This window comes from Jaminaea rosea (assembly GCF_003144245.1).
Source record: "Jaminaea rosea strain MCA 5214 unplaced genomic scaffold BDZ90scaffold_9, whole genome shotgun sequence".
In the NCBI taxonomy this organism is placed as follows: Eukaryota; Fungi; Basidiomycota; class Exobasidiomycetes; order Microstromatales; genus Jaminaea; species Jaminaea rosea.
Window position 1 is genome coordinate 139,699 of NW_020289983.1, and position 17,114 is coordinate 156,812.

The 17,114-nt window shown below is 60.3% G+C and overlaps 6 protein-coding genes across 6 annotated transcripts; 2 read left to right on the forward strand and 4 right to left on the reverse strand.

The window, feature by feature from the left end:
* The first annotated feature begins 183 nt into the window (after nt 1-183).
* BDZ90DRAFT_232848 (RNI-like protein) lies at nt 184-2,602 on the forward strand. The gene has a single exon (XM_025506408.1). The coding sequence runs from the start codon at nt 249-251 to the stop codon at nt 2,517-2,519; it is 2,271 nt and encodes a 756-aa protein (XP_025361341.1). The 5' UTR covers nt 184-248; the 3' UTR covers nt 2,520-2,602.
* Nucleotides 2,603-2,871: 269 nt separating this feature from the next.
* Nucleotides 2,872-3,438, reverse strand: BDZ90DRAFT_207838 (hypothetical protein; the record flags this gene model as incomplete). Its single annotated transcript, XM_025503993.1, has 1 exon — nt 2,872-3,438. A coding segment is annotated over one exon (567 nt), but the record flags the coding sequence as incomplete, so codon positions are not given.
* A 3,256-nt stretch (nt 3,439-6,694) lies between these two features.
* BDZ90DRAFT_221277 (Cupredoxin) lies at nt 6,695-8,651 on the forward strand (the record flags this gene model as incomplete). The annotated part of the gene is made up of 3 exons (XM_025504468.1): nt 6,695-7,690; nt 7,766-8,160; nt 8,228-8,651. 3 exons carry the CDS (start codon nt 6,695-6,697, stop codon nt 8,649-8,651), a joined length of 1,815 nt encoding a protein of 604 aa, XP_025361343.1.
* A 570-nt stretch (nt 8,652-9,221) lies between these two features.
* Nucleotides 9,222-9,563, reverse strand: BDZ90DRAFT_260992 (hypothetical protein; the record flags this gene model as incomplete). The annotated part of the gene is made up of 1 exon (XM_025508325.1): nt 9,222-9,563. One exon carries the CDS (start codon nt 9,561-9,563, stop codon nt 9,222-9,224), a length of 342 nt encoding a protein of 113 aa, XP_025361344.1.
* Nucleotides 9,564-10,352: 789 nt separating this feature from the next.
* Nucleotides 10,353-13,513, reverse strand: BDZ90DRAFT_232850 (hypothetical protein). Its single transcript, XM_025506409.1, has 2 exons — nt 12,907-13,513; nt 10,353-12,826 (listed from the first exon to the last, which is right to left on the reverse strand). Exons 1-2 carry the CDS (start codon nt 13,457-13,459, stop codon nt 10,434-10,436), a joined length of 2,946 nt encoding a protein of 981 aa, XP_025361345.1. The 5' UTR covers nt 13,460-13,513; the 3' UTR covers nt 10,353-10,433.
* A 360-nt stretch (nt 13,514-13,873) lies between these two features.
* Nucleotides 13,874-16,924, reverse strand: BDZ90DRAFT_280226 (hypothetical protein). The gene is made up of 2 exons (XM_025509257.1): nt 16,143-16,924; nt 13,874-16,066 (listed from the first exon to the last, which is right to left on the reverse strand). The coding sequence occupies exons 1-2, from the start codon at nt 16,502-16,504 to the stop codon at nt 14,014-14,016; spliced, it is 2,415 nt and encodes an 804-aa protein (XP_025361346.1). The 5' UTR covers nt 16,505-16,924; the 3' UTR covers nt 13,874-14,013.
* Between the last annotated feature and the right edge of the window lie 190 nt (nt 16,925-17,114).

Below are 17,114 nucleotides of genomic sequence, written 5' to 3' on the forward strand. Positions count from 1 at the left end.
GATGGAAAGGAGCGAGCCGCGGTGGAGAGCAGCACGAGCCGGCGGAGAGCGGGCTGAGTGTGAGAGCCAGTCGGACCGGCAAAGCAAATTGAGCGGATGGAGAGACAGACGACTTTGGTCGAATTGATTTGGCTCTGCGCCGCGCAAGATCGACGTTGAGTGAGCTGCACCAGGTCGCGAGACCAACACCACACACAAAACTCTTGACTACTCCTCTTCACATCACCAAATTCAGCTCGACAGCCACGATGTCCTTTAGCATCGCCGGCCGTAATCTCAAGCTCGACAGCGCAGCGGATATTCAACCGCATCTCGATGAGCTCAATGCCATTCCCGATCTCACGGAGGTCCACTTTGGCGGTAACACCCTAGGCGTACCAGCATGCGAAGCCTTGGCGGCCGTCCTCGCCACAAAGAAGAAGCTGCGCATAGCAGACTTTGCGGACATCTTCACTGGTCGATTGATCAGCGAGATTCCACAAGCGCTCAAGGCTCTCTGCGACTCCTTGGCAGAGAATGAGGCTCTCGTCGAGCTCGACCTAAGCGACAATGCCTTCGGCGGACGATCTGCTGAGCCCATGGTCCACTTCCTCAAGACAAATCGCCATTACTCTGTCCTCAAACTCAACAACAACGGTCTCGGTGTCACTGGTGGATCCATCGTCGCAAAGGCCCTCATCGAAGCAGCAGAAGCCATCAAGTCCGAAGGCGGCACTAGCCAGCTCCGAACAGTCATCTGTGGACGCAACCGCCTCGAAAATGGGTCTGCGCCCCTCTGGGCTGAAGCTTTTGCAAAGCACGGTGGGCTGAGGGAGGTGAGAATGTTCCAAAATGGCATCAGGATGGAGGGAATTGAGGCGATCTCCCGTGGTCTGTCCCAGTGCAAGGGCCTAGAGGTACTCGACTTGCAGGACAACACGGCCACCCTGAGGGGATCGAGGGCCATTGCGGCTGCGTTGCCCAACTGGCCGGAGCTCAAAGTGCTCAACCTGAGCGACATGCTGCTCAAGCCCAAGGGAGGGATGTTGGTTGCTGAGGCGCTGGCGAAGGGAGGAAACACAAAGTTGGAGACGCTCCAGCTGCAGTATGATGATATTGACCGTAAAGGGTTGGCGGCGCTGGGTGGCGCCATCAAGCGTCATCTCAGTGCATTGACGAAGCTGGAGATCAACGGAAACTGGGCGGATGAGGATGACGAGTGCATCACGAGCATCAAGGAGGCGCTCGAAGCGCATGGACATGAGGATGCTCTGGATGAATTGGACGAGCTGGACCCGGAGGGAGAAGAGTCCGAGGCTGAGGAGGACGACGAAGATGATGAGGAAGACAAGGAAGATGAAGAAGAGGAGAAGGCAGAAGCGACCAAGCCAGAGGACACCAAAGCGCAAGCTACCGCGCCCACCGCTCCATCCTCGACAGAAGCAGCGCCCATCGTCGCCTCAACCGCAGGAGCAGCTGCCCTTGCTACCGGCGCTGCTGCTGCCGCCGCCGCCGCCAACACCAGCTCGACGGAGCAGAAAGACTCGGCTCCTTCCAAGCCCGTCGAAGCCATCAAGGAGGAGGAGAAGGCCGACCCCGCCCCCGTCCACGCCACGACGGACACTGCTCCCCCTTCAACCTCACTCCCGGCAAGCGCATCGGAAATGCAAGTCGACTCGCAAACACAGAGCGCTCGTGCTGCCGCCCATGCCGAGTCTTCGGCCTCGGGCCCTTCAGCAGATCAGCAACTCGTCGAGTTGATGGGCAATGTGGGCTTTGGACAGGGAGAGAAGAAGAAGGAGGAGGAGGCAGCTCCTGTCGCAGCTGCTGCTGCCGGCGTGGCTGCCGCTGCCTCGGCCGCCGCCGCTACCACCGCGGCTGCCCTCTCGGCGTCAGCCAAGGAGGGGGAGAAGAAGGCTACCCCCGTCTCCGAGGCCAAGCCAGAGCATTCAGCTGCTCCCGCCTCAAGCGCAGAGCCAGCCGCTCCCACGGCTCACGCCCCTCTGAGCGGAGAGGCGGCCCCTCAAGCCCCAGCCCCTGGGCCGGCTGAGGTGGCTGCACCCGCTGAGGCGCCCACCCAAGCTGTTGGGCCCAGTGGCGAGGGGGGGAAAAAGGAGACTCTCCCTGTCGTTGAGACGGAGGAGGAGAAGAAGCCTGCAAAGAAGGACCCCATCACTGTCGCTGCTCCCGCTGCTACTCAAGAAGAAATCAAGGCCCCAGCAGCACAGCCTCAGGCCCCAACTGAGCCGCAGAACCAAGCTGCGGCTGCGGCCCCTGCAATCGCTTCCGCAGCACCAGCTTCGGCACAAGTCACGCCCAGTAAGCACGCCCAACAGGGTAGCCTAGACCTCAACGACGAGCTTTACGCCGCTCCGGCGGCAGCTTCCTCGTCCGCTGCGCCAGCGCCAGCGCCAGCACAGGCACAGGCACGAACACAAGCAGCACAAGAGACAACGGTGCAGGAGCAACAGCAGCAGAAGAAGAAACGCGGTGGACTCAAGGCCGCTTTTGGTGCGGTAAAGGAGTTGCTGTTCAAGTGAGCGAGCGAGCGTTGAACGAGAGGGTAAGGCGAGGATGAGCATCAGCATACGGGTCGGCGGTCAATTGCATTCGTACACTAGACTTGGGTTCACTGATCTGATCGAATAGTTCGAGAGACCGAAGGATGGGTGGTATCACGTACAAAAAAAAGACCTAGCAAATGGTCTTGCTCCTCTCCTCTTCCCCTCCCTCCCATCTTTGATGTCTCTACGCTCCGCTACCCGCCATGCCCATCCCCATCCCCACCGGCTCAGCATCAATCTTTTGCCTCTTCACACTCGCCTCCCCTCCCCCTCCGCCCCCACCACCAACCCCAACTCCATCCACAACGTGCGCGCCGGTATGCAACCCACTCCCCTCGTGCACCTTCCTATGCCTCTGCAACTGATCAGGCCTCGAAAAAGCCCTCTTACACTCCTGGCACACAAAGGGTTTCTCACCATTATGAGTCCTCCTATGCTTCGTCAAGTTGGAACTCTCAGCAAACCTTTTCCCACACCCGGGCCATTCGCACACAAAGGGTCGCTCATTGGTATGACGGGAGCGTTTGTGGATCGTAAGGGAGCCAGCTACGGCGAAGCGGGCTGTACAGCCTGGGTAGTCGCATGCGTAGGGCTTTTCGCGCGTGTGGGTGCGGACATGCTGACTCAACGTGTTGGCTTCGGAGAAACGTTTGCCGCACGTCTCGCACTTGAAGGGGCGATGCCCCGTGTGCGTCTGTACGTGTCGCAGAATCTTTTGGCGTTGTGCGAATTCTTTGCCCTCGGCCGCACGATCGCATCCGACCCAGCCGCAGGTGTAGGAGGATTTTCCACCGCCGATGTGCACCGAGGCGATGTGGTTTGTGAGGGCTTCATGGCTGCCGAAGGAGAGGGAACAGTTGATCCAGCCGCATGGGTGTTTGCCGTCGGGGACGGGCTGATCGTCCGCTGCGGATTGTGAGCTGGAGGGAGTAGCGGCGACACTGCTGCTGGCTGTGCCTGTGGCGCGAGGGGTCGGCTTCGGCGCTGCCACGGCGCGATCGAGCGGTGAGGTGGTGGGCGTGCGAGGAGAGACGGCGCCCATGGCTGAGGAGGAAGAAGATGTGCTTGGCGAGGCGGCTAGAGAGGAGGTGGAGGCCGTGGCTTGATTCGCAGAGCTGCTGAAGGGGCCGTGCGCCAGAATGCCAGGCCCCTTGACGTGGGGCGGTGCGTGACGCCAACTTGGCTGCAGCTGCGAGTGCGGCTGGTGCTGGTGGTGCTGAAGCTGATGGTGCGGATGCGGGTAGGCGGGCGCGTGTGAGAAGCTGGACATGGGATGCGTTGGCCAATTCGACGCGGCTCCCTGGTGCTGATGTGGCCCCGGCGTTGACAGCGGCCCGAGATGACTCTGGATCAGATGTTCGAGAAGTGCGGCTTGAGGGTCCGCATCATTGCCCATCCCAGTAAAGAGCGCGCTCTGCTGCGTGTTGCACGAGTCCCACTGGCACACCGGTGCCGCTGGCGTCGCAGAAGTCGAGGGCGCGCCGTAGGATGGCCATACGCTGCTCGTCGTCGCTGTTGAGCTCGGGGCTTGCAGATGCACATCATTGACATGCTGGTAGAGATCGTGCTGCGATGCACAGCGAAAGGAGCAGTCTGCCCATTTGCATGTGTGCATGAGCGATGCACTGTACGGCTGGTGCTGCTGGCCATGCGGATGGTGGTGTTGGTGGTGAGCATGAGGCTGAGCATGCTGATGCGTCAAGCACGGATCGATGCAGAGTCCCGCCTGGTCATGCTGATGTGGCACCATGAATTGGCAGTCGTCGAAGATATTCGGCGTCGTGGTCCCGCCTGTCGCGGTCGCAGTCGTCGTCGTTGCCGTAGTAGCGTGGCTGTCATGGCAATGTGCGGCATGCCCTGCCTCATCCAATGCTCTGCAGCAAGCCTCAAAGTCAAGATTCCCGCTACCGTCAGGGCAGCCTGTACAGCAGTTCCAGAACGCTTGCATCGTTTCGTCCATCGTAGGAGGGTTGGCTTTACCTTCCACCGAGGGATGCTCACAGGCCTTACAAGCATCGGCACTTGCCACGCCTACCTCGTCGCACGCTGGATCGGTGCAGATTGGCTCACCGTCGATTGGGCAGACGTTGGTGGCTGCCACAGCAGAGGTGGAGCAGTGTGCGTCTGGGCAGCTTGTAGCAGGGATGGAGTGATGGTGCGGATCGCAGCAGTCATCGAAGTGTTGAAGGTGACTGTGAGGCGCAAAGTCGCATACAAAGGGATCCGCCGAAGAAGCAGCACCCCACGCCGCAGCCGTCGACGCTGCTGTATTGTTGCCCGTCACAGTATGATCCGCCTCGCAGCATGTAGTGGTAGCAGCAGAGCAGTGAGGCTCAGAGCACCATGCAGGGGTGATGTTGCTGTCGTCGAGGATGCTAAAGTCACACTTGTCGCACTCTGTACTCGAGATTCCCGCGCCACTAACGCCACAGATGTCTCCATGGTGCTGATCAGTGCTACCGCTATTGCGTCCGTGTTGACGAGGGAACAGGACGTCCACCAGGTTGGCATCGTCGCATCCGCCGGCGTGCAAGTCGCGATGAGAAGCTGCTCCTCGATGAGACGCCATCTGCTGGCGCTGGTGATGGGCGTTGCCTGCTGCTACGTTTAGCAGCAAGGTGCAAGCATCCTTTGCTGTTTCTGGCGTAGGGAGGGAGGAGGCGTCGCTCGAGGATGAGGCGTCATTGCTTCCCGCTGCTTCGTAGCTTGTGGGGATGCGGGCGTGCGGGAAGAAGGGGGACATGGTGCCGTCGCCATCGTGAGCGGGTGTCGATGATGCTGTGGCCTTGGATGAGGATGCCATCCCTGGTCCCGAAGTAGGATACCACGGGATATTCATGGCGAGCTCGAGTACAGGCGCGAGAGCACAACTTGGTGCTAGTGATCTGGCTAGCAGCTAGACTGAGCAGGTGATTGCAGGCTGCGTAGGATGATGATGAGGATGACGGTGTAGTCGATGAAGAGTGGAACGTCGGCGGCAAGATCTTCTTCCTCGTCGTCTGCTTGCTTGCTTGCTTGCTTGCTTGCTTGCTTGCTCGTTCAGTCGCTCGCTCGCTCGGTCGGTCAGTCGTCCGGTCTCTTTCTCTCTGAGACTTGACTCAGGTCCCAACGCAACGATGCGACAACGACGAAGGAAGGACCAGGACGAGGATGAAAGCGGGAAAGCGGCGACTCGCCCTTTACCTCGGGATGCCTAGCTCGACTTTCTTTCGCCGGACAAGGCGGACGGGGAGGGGGGAAAGGGCGTGCTAGGCTCGTTGGCTGGCTGGCTGGCTGGCTTGAGCACTGGCAGGCTGCGAGTGAGGGTCGCCAAGGAGAACGAGCGCAGCGCAGCGGATTGGCGGATGGAAAGAATCGGACGGGCGCTTCGCCGAGGCCCTGCGTGCGGCGATAGTAGATAAAGGCGAGGCACTTGCCAGTGAGGCCAGGAAACCTCGGCCGAGGGGGCGGGCCAGAGGAACGAGCGAACCCGCGTCGCGTGGCACGGCAGGGGAGAGTGGCTGATTCGCACTCGCTGCTACCGTACGCGACTGGCCTAGCAGCTCGTCGAGAGTGGTGGTCAGCACGAGTGGAGTAAATTGGTGAGAAGTCAAAATGGCAGTAGCTGAGCAAACGCACTCGTTCCAGCAAGAGTCTCTCACGGGTTGAGCTAGGAACATTGGTAGATGCACCCTCGACGGCAACAGCAGCGGCGGCGGCGGCGGCAACAATGGCGTCAGGGTGAGGGCCAGCAGACAATTCGTCATCCCGTGCGGGGCAAGCTACAAGAACAGAGAGTAGAGCGTGAGTCAAGGTCATCTGATTGTGTAGGCTGAAAGGTGCGTGTGAAGTGGGAAAGGGTGACGCAACGCCGAGCCGAGCCTCTACCGCTCACGCCGCCGGCAGTATCCAGCCGCTACAATGTGCCCGGGTAACGGGTAATAGGGTAGCGGCCCGCAATGAGGTAGTCACCGAGCCAGCAAGGCAGCCCACGAGGGTCGAATCTCTTCTTCCCGCAGCTCCTCTTCCCACTCAGGAAAGAGCGCCACGACGACAACACCAGCACGCTTCTCTCGCACTCACACCTCATGCGGTGGGCGCACATCCTCGTGCCTGCCTTCATGGGATACCTAACCCTCTGGCTCTCCCTCTACCTCTATGGGCACAAGCTCATGTGGCAAGGTCCCACGCTGCACGACCTAGCTCGGCAGTCTGATCCACCCATCAAGGCACCCAGCTATCGGCTCAACGAAAGGTTCGACGTGCACGCCGCACCTCGAGTCAGGCATTTCATGTTCAATGTCACGGAGCGACTTGCGCGACCTGATGGGAGATTGAGAATGGTATATGCAGTGAATGGTCAGATGCCAGGCCCCTTGGTGGAGGTGAATGAAGGGGATCGACTGGTGTTGACGGTGAACAATCACCTCACTGGCAACCTGCATAACAAGTCCATCTCTATCCAGTGGCACGGCTTGTTCTTCAACGAGACCTCGGCCAGCATGGCCAACCCAGAAGGCGTCCCTGGCTTGACTGGATGCTCTTTGCTACCTGGTCAAGGGCAGACGTACACCATCCCGCTGGAAGGTCAGGCAGGGACGTTCTGGTGGCATGCGCATGTAGGCGAGCAGATGGGCGGCGGGCTATCAGGCCCGATCATTGTTCACTCAAGCAGGAAGGAGGCTTACAGGCGCAGGAGGGACTACGATTCTGAGCGAGTACTGATGCTGCAGGATTGGGACCACGAAAGCGATCTTGCCGTGGCCGCAGCTAGTGAGACCACTCACGGTCCGCAGTCAACGCTGATCAACGGCAGAGGCCAGTTCGACTGCACCCTCCTCCCTCCTGGTCATTCCTCGCCGTACTGTCTCAACCGACTCAACCCACGCCGCCTCTTCGTCAAGCGCGAGCGTGTTCGCTTCCGCATCATCGCCACGGCCTCGATGGTCGTCAGCTTCGATGGCCGACACGCAGAGATGATCGCTGCGGACGGGACGGACCTTGTGCGTCGCCGAATGAAGAGACTGCTCATCAGCGCAGGGCAGCGCTACGACGTGATAGTCGACTTTAGGCAGCAAGGACCTACGGACTTCTGGCTACGCTCCATGCTGAACCCTGCGTGCTTCCCCTCCATGGAATCCGCGCCTAGCAGGACGGGCCTCCTTGCGGTGCACATCATCGACGACTCGGTTCAGCATGCGGCGCTGCTTGCTGCTGGAGCAGAGGAGCTCGACGAGAATGAGCGCACGCGAGACCGTCTGCGCGTCACTTTGCCGGCCTTGCCGGCTACGACGGACTGGCCTGGCCCGATACCATGGAGGTGCGCCGACTTTCCTGACCCTGTCCTCATCCCTGTGATTGAAAAGCAAGTACCCGCGAATCGTGATAGAGAGGCGCTGGGGATTTTGAATGCCAGACATGGACTGATCAAGATGGTGGGCACAGCTCACGACGCGCGAGCTGCTACTGCGTCGCTTAGTGAGAACGCGCACCTAGTGGGCCCGCCTGTGCTCGCCACCACCGCGCGAACGGGCAGCATTTCCGAAATAGTAGATGTTGGGCGCCTGCCTCTCTTCGAAGTCAAAGACGACCAATGGGCGTACGATCTCGTCATCAATAATCTGGACAAGGAATCGCTGTGCGTGCCAGCTGCTCAGTGTCTCTTCCGTCTACCTGCCGTATTGACGTCACCTTCCCTTCGCCAGCTCGATCCACTTGCACGGCCCGCCCTCCCATATCGTACGTCGTGGCTCAGGACCAATCAGCAACGCGACTGCCTGGCTCTCCGCTCAGCCCTCGTTCGACCTGGCCAATCCGATAAGAAGGGACAGCCTCCTCGTGCCCGGCGAAGAGCACATCGTCCTCCGCCTGAAGACGGACGTGGCTGGCGTATGGGCGATTGAGGCTCGTGGAGCACGTCATCAAACCTCCCTCGGCGCGCTCGTCGTGCACCCGCAACAGATCAAGAAGCTCAAACTCTGGACAGAGCAGAGCCAGCAGGTCTGTGACCGGAATGCGAACAGATTGAGGGAGATGAAGGTGCAGAGGGAGAGGGAGGAGAAGGAGGGCGAAGGGGAACAGGAGACGAAGAGGAAGGGGAAGGACCTGCGCCATCGTGATCGTCTTTGACTTCATTGCTTTCCCTGCTTCCTGCCTGACCAGCATCTCCGCCGAATAATTTATCTGACTTTGCCACCACTCGGTCTGCTCTTCACCGCGTTGGGCTAGGCGAAGATGGATTGAAGTCAAGTGGGGGCTCATCGAGCTCTATGGGGAGGCGGGTGGTGAGAAAAAGAGGCGAGAAGGAGAGGAAAGAAATCTATACACAGCAAAGAAAAGGAGGGAATGGGGAGTGGGAAGAAGGAAGATCTACGGGCGAACTTGACGGTGGGCTTGAGGATGGGGGTTGTCGCTAGAAGTAAAGAGGCTTTTGGTGACGATGGCGCCTTGCAAGACGTGTTCGCATTGCCTGGCATGAACGTGCCGGCGTTTGACGCTTGTGTCTGCGACGCTTGTGCGTGTGCGAGGCTACGACGAAGCTTCGATCTTTGAGTGCAGCGAAGGGGGGCTGCTGTCTTGGCCAGTATTGGCGTGATGGTGGATGTGGGCCTCAGGCAGTTCCAAGGTCGCCTACACCTCGTGACTTACTTGCCTGCTGACGGCCAGACTAGCGCTCTAGCCTTGCCTTTTTGGCCACACCTACCAGCTCTTCAAAAAACGCAAGAGTGCCTTCCTCCTCCTTCGCGCCGTGCCCCTCCTCCCACCATTACTCTGCTGCTGTCCTCCACTCATAACGCTGCTCGTCCTCCTTCCCAGCCCTTCCCCTGCTACTCCACCGGCAGCAATGTACCTCGCGCTACCCACGAGCGTAGCATCCTCGGCCCAGGAGCGCATGTAAGCCGCCTCCCGCAAGGCGCGCCATTGCTTGTCAGCTGCCTCGAGCTCAGCGAGAGTAACGCGTTGAGCGGGCGGGAGGAAGTAGATGCCGGTAGGGTGAGTGAGGGACTTGGGGAGACAGCGCGGTAGGCCAGTGGAGGACATGAGCATTTGAGGAGTCGGGCGGGTGTTGATGGGTGGAGGTGTTGAGAATTGCGAGAAGTCCGCGACGCCGGGTGGGAGAGGTGATTGCGTCGCGATACAGCGGTGATGATAAGCGGTGTTTTCTACTTTGAGTGAATCACCACGTCAAGCAGCTGAGACGATGAGGTCGGTGAGGTGGAGCCAGAAGAGGAGTGTCTCTGACACGTCCTCGCGGCTCCTTTATCCGAAAAGTGTGCGTGGCGGTGTGATGAGCGTCTAGCAAGACGATGTGGAGCGAGACAAGCTGAACGCTATCAAAGAGTCCTCGGGAGAGGATGGAGAGGTGGTCGGAGTGGGGACTGGGGAGTGGTGGTGGTGAGAAGGGAGAGAGGGGGCGGTGAGGTGATGGTAAGAGAGGCAAAACAAAATGGCCCTCTCACTCACTCGCTACGATTAGTCCACTGCAGCCGCCTCTCTCTCTCGCCGACACTCTACTGCCGCCCCGACTCGCCGCCTCCGTCGTCCCCGGATTAAGGGTCGCCCCGCTCGCACGAGCAAGCCTCCTCGCCTGCTCGCCCGGCAAGAGCGGCAGGACAGAGCAAGGCGGAGCGTCGGCACGCGAGTCGACTGGACAGGAGGGGGTTTCCTGGGAGATCGCGAGAGAGATCAAGGCACTACGCGTAAGGAAGACGAGGCCACACAGGCCAAGAATATCGAGGCGGGAAGGGGGGAGGGGAAAGAAGGCAGTGATGGAAGCACGAAGGTAAGGGGCCGCTTAGTGATCGCTATCACGCTCGGTCTCGATGACACCCACAAGTTCTGGATAGAAGCTAGGAAATGATTTTGATAGCGAAGACGGTAGATAGGATGGAGTCGTAGACAGTGGCCCCTCTACGCCCTCCCAGTAGCCACCTGGCCCGGCAGAGCCTGGAATTGTGTCCTGCCGCGTCCACGTCCTCCACCACCACGTCCACCCCTTCCACCTCTGCGACCCTCTCTCCTCCTCTCCTCACCACCACGCTGCGCGCCTCCTTCACGATCTCTACCCGCTCCACCAGCACCAGCAGCTCCTGCCTGGCCCCCAGGTCCGTCTCCAAGCTTGGCATCGAGCAGCCTCTCGTTCTGCTCCAACATGCTGCTCGCCCTCTCCGCCAGGGTCTGTGCCAGCTGGTGCACACGCGACGCCTCCGAGCGGTGAAGCACGACCACCGGCTGCCCGCCAGCACCGCTGTCCAAGCTGGCAGCGATCTCCTCGAGCCAGATCATGCGCGACACGATGGAGCGCACTGCACCGAGGGGCAGGTCGAAAGTGGACGCCAGGTGTTGCAGGCTGACCGACGAGTAGTAGGCATTGTAGCTGAACAGATAGGTGCGCAACCCCTCTTCCTGGATACGGCGAGCAAGGAGAGCCTTGACCGACTCCTCGCCTCCGCGGGAGGAAGGAGCAGCGCTGCTTCCCGCGGCGGCGGGTGTCTCGACGCTGCTGAGGAGCTTCCAGATCTTGATCTCGCTGACGAGGCGGACAGCCTCGCGCCACTCGCCCACCTGGAGAGCCTTGGTCGCCTGCATGATGTGGTCGCGAGCCGACTCGGGAGGGCCCGAGAAGACTTGGCGGTCGGTGTAGTCCAGCATGCGGCGGAAGGGCCTAGACAGGACGCGGCGACGTTGGTCAGGGTCAGAGCCTGCGCGAGCCATGTGCGGTACCTCGAGGAGCATGGAGCAGACGAGGTAGGCAGACTCGAGGAGCTCGAGGTTGATGTGCAGGTGGAAGGGGAGTTGACGCTGCCTGTCCAACTTCTCTTGCTCGGGCGACAAAGAAGCATAAGCGCTCGGTCGCTGCACACCCTGGGCGAGAAGCTCCTTCACCCTGCCCGTAGCAAAGATGTCCGAGAGCGCAGCATGAGCCTCCTTGACCAGACCGACGCGGAACGCTGCCAACCCAATCTGGACGACAACACGGTTGTAGAGAATCTGAGTCGCTGCATCCGCAAGGGAGATGGAGTCCTGGAGGTGAGACATGAGAAGCATGTCTCTCGCCACGTAGTAGTCGGCATGCAGTGCCGTGTTGTAGATGTGGCAGAGCATTGCGCGAGTGCGAGAACGCTCACCAGCGAGGCCGGGAGCCTTGTAGAGGTGCACGCACAGGCTGCGAACCAGCTGAGCAGGACCCGTGGAAGAGGAAGAGACTGCCGAACCCATGGGGAAGCTTGAAACTTGGGCGAGCTTCTCTGCATCTTCCTTCTGCGAGGCTGCACTCGCCTGCTCAAGGGCTTGAATGATGATCGACTGCTTCGAGTAGACGTGCTCCAGGCGACGCATGATGACACGAGCAAGGGCGTCCTGCGCCGTAGCGGCGCTGATTCGAACGGCCTGCTCGAGGTAGGTCTGTGCGCGCACGATGGTGGCGTAGAGCAATCGCTCGTCACGGAGGCGCTCCAGGTACTCCGTCGAGTGAGGGTCGAGGTTCTGCAGGTGCTTGGTGAATTCGTCGTCCAGTCGATCAACAAAGGAGATGATGCTGCCGCGCACAGCAACGACGGGGCCCTCGCCCTCCTGGTTGGGAACACGGTCAATGGAGTCATCGTAGTCCTCCGTCTCCTCCTTGACAACGTACGACGGGTCGGCGACCAGGGTAGCAATGAGCTGATCGACCTCGGTGCGGGCTGCGTTCCACATCTCGAGGGGCATGTAGGCGTTGGCTGACGAGTTGTAGTCGAAACGAGCAGCAATGAGGGCGAGGAGGACACGGAGGCGCTGGTAGGTCGACTCGGCGACGCCCAGCAGCTTCGAGAGGATGGCCACCTGCTCAGAGCGATCGGTGCTCTTGCGTCCTCGAGCCTCCATGACGGCAGCGAGGGACTTGAAGAGGCCCTCTGATGTAATGGCGAGAGCGCGACCGCCCTTGCCCACAGTCTGGAAAGCGTCATCCTCCTGCTCACCACCAGCGGCAGCCGTCGAGGTCGGAGCAGCAGACGAAGCAGCCTTGGGAGCGGGCGGTGCAGCCTTGACGGGTGCATTGGCAGCAACGAACTCAGCCTCAAATGCCTCTGGGTCCTTGTTGTAGCGCTGCAGTGCCTCTTCGTGGTCCTTATTGGCCTTCTTGAGCTTCGATTTCATGCCGTTCATGGCCTTTGCGTTGGGCGCCTTCATCTTCTTGCCTTTGCCTGCTGCAACCGACTCATTGAGGAACGTCTCAAGGCCGGAGAGGCAGCGGTAGAAGGAGACGGGAACAGACTCGGTCATCGTCTTTTGGCGGTCGTGAAGGCGGAGGAGGCCGTCGAATTCTGAGCGAGCAAAAGGGGAAGAGTGGAGAATAATGAGCCAGATGTCCCGGTATTCAGATTGCCCTCGCATCGCTACTCACCCTTGGAAATGGCCACCCAATCATCGATCCTCTGCGCATTCTCAATCGTCTTGACAACGGCATCCACCTCGTCCATCCTCTTGTCCTTCGCTGAACGAATTACAGTACGCCTCTCTCCATCATCACTATCGCTGTCCGAGTCGTCTCCTCCGCGCATGAAGCGCGACATCTTGGCAGGTGCGGCTCCACCCTTTGCGGCCGTCTTCTTTGCGGGCGCATCAGAGTCGTCCGAGTCATCGTCGTCGTCATCATCGTCATCGTCGCTGTCGTCCGAGTCGCTCATGTCCTCCTCTTCTTCCGAGGAGGACTCAGAGCTGTCACTATCTGCCGACTTGAGGAAGCGACTCTTCTTTGCTGCTCCTCCAGCGGCGGGTGCTGCCTTTGAGGCTGATGCTGATCCAGATGATGCAGCTGGCTTGTCGGTGCTCTTCTTCTTGTCCTGCGACTTCTTCTGCTGCTCCTCATCGGAGTCGCTCATGACCTCCTCGTCGGAGGATGAGCCAGACTCAGACGACTCGGAGTCGCTGGTGCTGCGGAAGAATCGGCTCGACATGATGGGGGGAGGGTGATGGTGGTAGTGAGGAAGACGGTGCGAATTGTACGCCGCTGCTCCTCGACTAGGCAGAAGATCCGCGTCTCGTCGACTTTGGCCCTCCGTGGCTGGTCTGCCGCGCAGCTGAGCCGCTCAAGAGAATCGACGTCGGCGAGAGCGGAGCGGAACAAAGGGCAGCAAGGCCACATGCACACGAGCGCGCGCGCTGCCGCCTCGTATACATTTTGGCGGCCATCATTGCTCGCTACCATCGATACGACTTCGAAGTCGACGAGATGAAGGCATATTGTCTGGCCTGAAGCTTTAAATTGCAGACGTCGCGCCGATGGAAGCGTCATTGTACTTGCTTCTGGAGCTAGGGTGTTCAGACGAGGAGGTAGTCGGTCGCTCGCATCGATGGAGTGGGGAAGTGTCTGTTTATATTTTCTGCTATTGTTACATGAATATCTTCTTCTTCTCAATCGAAATTGTCGTTCAACGTCATCACAATCTGCATATCATCACGTCGCTGGATAGCCTCTCTCTCTCTCTCCCTGGCCTCTCCTAAAAGCCATCTACGCGCCGCGGGAGCGACGGCCCCTCCCACCTGCCGCCACTGTGGTCGCACGAGTGCTCATAGTCCTCGAAGGAGAGGTGGAGGAGCTCACTGGGCTAGCTGCCGCTGTCTTGCCTTCGCGAGAGCGCTGCTGCTGCTGCTGGCGGGGCGTGCTTCGTTGAGCTGCAGCTTTGGAGCTGTACTTTCGCTTGAGTGGTGGAGGGGGCGAGGCTGCTGCTGGCGTTGCAATTGGCGAAGGGGAACGAGCAGCCTTCCTGCTACTGGTTTCCTCGTCCTCTTCCTCCTGCGCAGCCTCAAGGCAGCGCTTGCCCTTTCGCAGCCCTCGTCGCGTAGGTCGGTCGGGCGTCTTCTCTGCGATAGCCTGAACCACCACCTCGACTCCCTCGTCCTCAGCTTCGTTCTCGACCTCGTGCTCAGCCTCGACCTCCTGCGTCTCCTTCGCGTCCTTCTTCTGTTCTTCCTCCTGCTCGGGCTCAGCCTCACACACCACCATGCCCGTTCCCCCATATGCAACATCGATTGCGCTCATATCCATCGATTCTGGCAGGCCGAAGACAGCCGGCGCATTTGCCTCGTCATCGTCGTGCTCCGCACCGGGAGAAGAGTACGTTGTGATGGGCGAAGAGCCATCCTCCTGATCCACGCTTGCGCTTCGACTGCCGTCGAGATCAAGCTCATCCTCATCGAGATCCCTGCCATCCTCGGCGCCGTGCGGACTCGCACTAGGGAAGGGGGAGACGTCGGTGAGGTCTTGGTGAGTCGATGCGGGCGAGGCGGCAGTCGCCCCAGCAGCTGTAGCGGGCGAATGATGAGGGCCGAGGGTGCTACTCGTCGTCACCGCAGCAGGCAGATTGAATGTGGGGAGAGGTGATCCAGGACGGCTGAGCGATGATCGATGAACGGCAGCGAGGAAGGGGCTGCTGGTCATCGACATCGAGACGCCGAGGGAGGCCTTGCTATGTGGTGGGGCTGCTAGACCCATGAGGGCGCGTGTGGGGCTCATGGGCGGGGAGGTCGTGGGTGAGGTCGTCTCGTTGTCGGCCTGGCTGGTTGGGTGAGGTTTGACGGCGCTTGGACGGGAGGCGGACAGCTGCAGCTGAGAGAGCTTGCCCTTCGACGCGGTACGACGCAGCGTGGGGGTCGAGAAGCGGGCGATGGCTGAATGCTGACGATCCAGCTCGTCATCATCGTGCTGCTCCTTCTTGATCGAAGGCGACTCATCGAAGGGCAGCGACAAAGTCAGAGCACCCGCATGAGAGCGTACGCGCCTCGACGAAGATGGCAAGGCGCGGGCAAAAACGGCGTCGTGAAGCTCTTGGGCAGCTCGCTCTGATGCAGCCTTTGCAGCTTGTGCGTCCGCTACCATCTTGTCGGTGTTGCTGTTGCTCGCTTCGTCCTTGCCGTCTTCTGTCAGTGCAGAGAGCGGCTCGCAAGTCGATTGCGGGCTGCGCGGCGTAGTTGCGGGCGTATCAATGGCCCCGGCGGACGTCCAGCCATACTCGTCGTCAAAGTCGCCGTCCAACATTGCGCGGTGAAAGTCGTTCTCATCTTCGCCGTCCGTTGTGTCTGCGGTGGACATATGGCCGTCATCCAGGGTGGCTGTGTGGTGCTGTTGCTCTACCTCGAGGGAGGGCCGACTCTGCCTTTGCCAGACAGGCAAGGCAGCGCCCATTGAGGGCATGCTCTTGGTCCTCGCATGGCGGAACGAGGTACGAGCAGCAGGACGCTTGCGCTCTGCGACCAAACCGCCGGCCCCAGCCGTCCTTCGACCAGAGGAGCGATGGGAGACACTGCTGCGCTGGAAGATGAGTGGAGGCGGCGCGATGGCATCGAAGTCTGCCTCGGTGTCCACCTCGGCGTGTGCGTCCCAATCATGCTCTCTTGTTGCAGTTGGGGCGGGCGCTGCTCGGCCGCCGTCGGACTCATAGCCTCCAGTGGATTGGTCGGCGATGGGCTTGACTGCGAGTCGTACCTTGGCCTTGGATGTCGTTTGGGTCTGCGGCGCTGCTGCTGCTGCTGTCTGCTTTGGCTTTGAGCCTCCAGAAGGACGACTGGGAGCGAATGGGAAATGTCAAAGTGATCAGTACGCTGGATTGACTGCGACTTGGGTCCAACCGTCGGACTCACCTGCGTCTGCGAGATTCCCCGCTGGTCTCATTGGGGTCAAGAAGAGTGACGGATGTCTGACGCTTTTTGCTTGTCCCGCCAGCCGTCTTGGCAGTGGCAGTGGTGTTTGCTGATGTCGCTACGTGAGAAGAAGATGTGGATGAAGCTGGCTGAACTTGCGCAGCTGCTGAAGTTGCTGTCGTTGATGGAGCAGTGAAGCAGGCTGGGGGTGGCGAGGGGGATCGCAGGTGCTTGGGCAACCTACGCACTCGCGAGGACCCCGCCCTTCTCTCTGGCAGCGGCGCCATTGTCCTTGTGGTGCTCTTGGCCTCAACGGCGCCTGCTGCTGGAGAAGACGTCGTTGTCGCAGCGGAATTCGCCATCGAAGAAGGGAGCAGGCCAGACGGCAAGGAGAGCCAAAGAGGAGGAGCGATCAAACGCCTCTCTCTTCAGCATCACCCTTTGAGCGGCGACGAGTGGCACTGTCGTCGTCGACGTGATCGCCTTTGAAGCTAGTCAGCTGGTCGGAAGGATGGGAAGGATGTCGTGAGATGAGATGAAGGTAGCCGTTGGGAAGCTTAGAGGACCGAGGACCGGTGGTGCTCAAGGCTCTCAAGCTCATGTCGCCTGCCAGGAAGGAGTCAAGTCGGGCGCAGCCACGCAGTGTGAGCAGCCGCCAGCCACTTCGCGCCCGCCTCCCCTTCCTCCCTGCTGAGCCAAAACCCGCGCCGCATGACTGCACTCGAATCGACAGCCAGCCAAGAGAGGCAGAGCCGGCCAAAGCTGCGCCCCGTCCGCGGCACGAGACGAGCGAGGGACGACATCACAGCAGGGTGCAAGCGCGAGTCGAGACGCGAGGACGGCGAGCAGGGAGGAGCAGACGACCGGCAAGAAATGGAATTGGCTGGCACCGACGAGCGCGAGAGCAAGAGCAAGAGAGCACGAGATCGAGACGGCCAAAGGAGCACGAGCACGAGCACGTTACGCACGCAG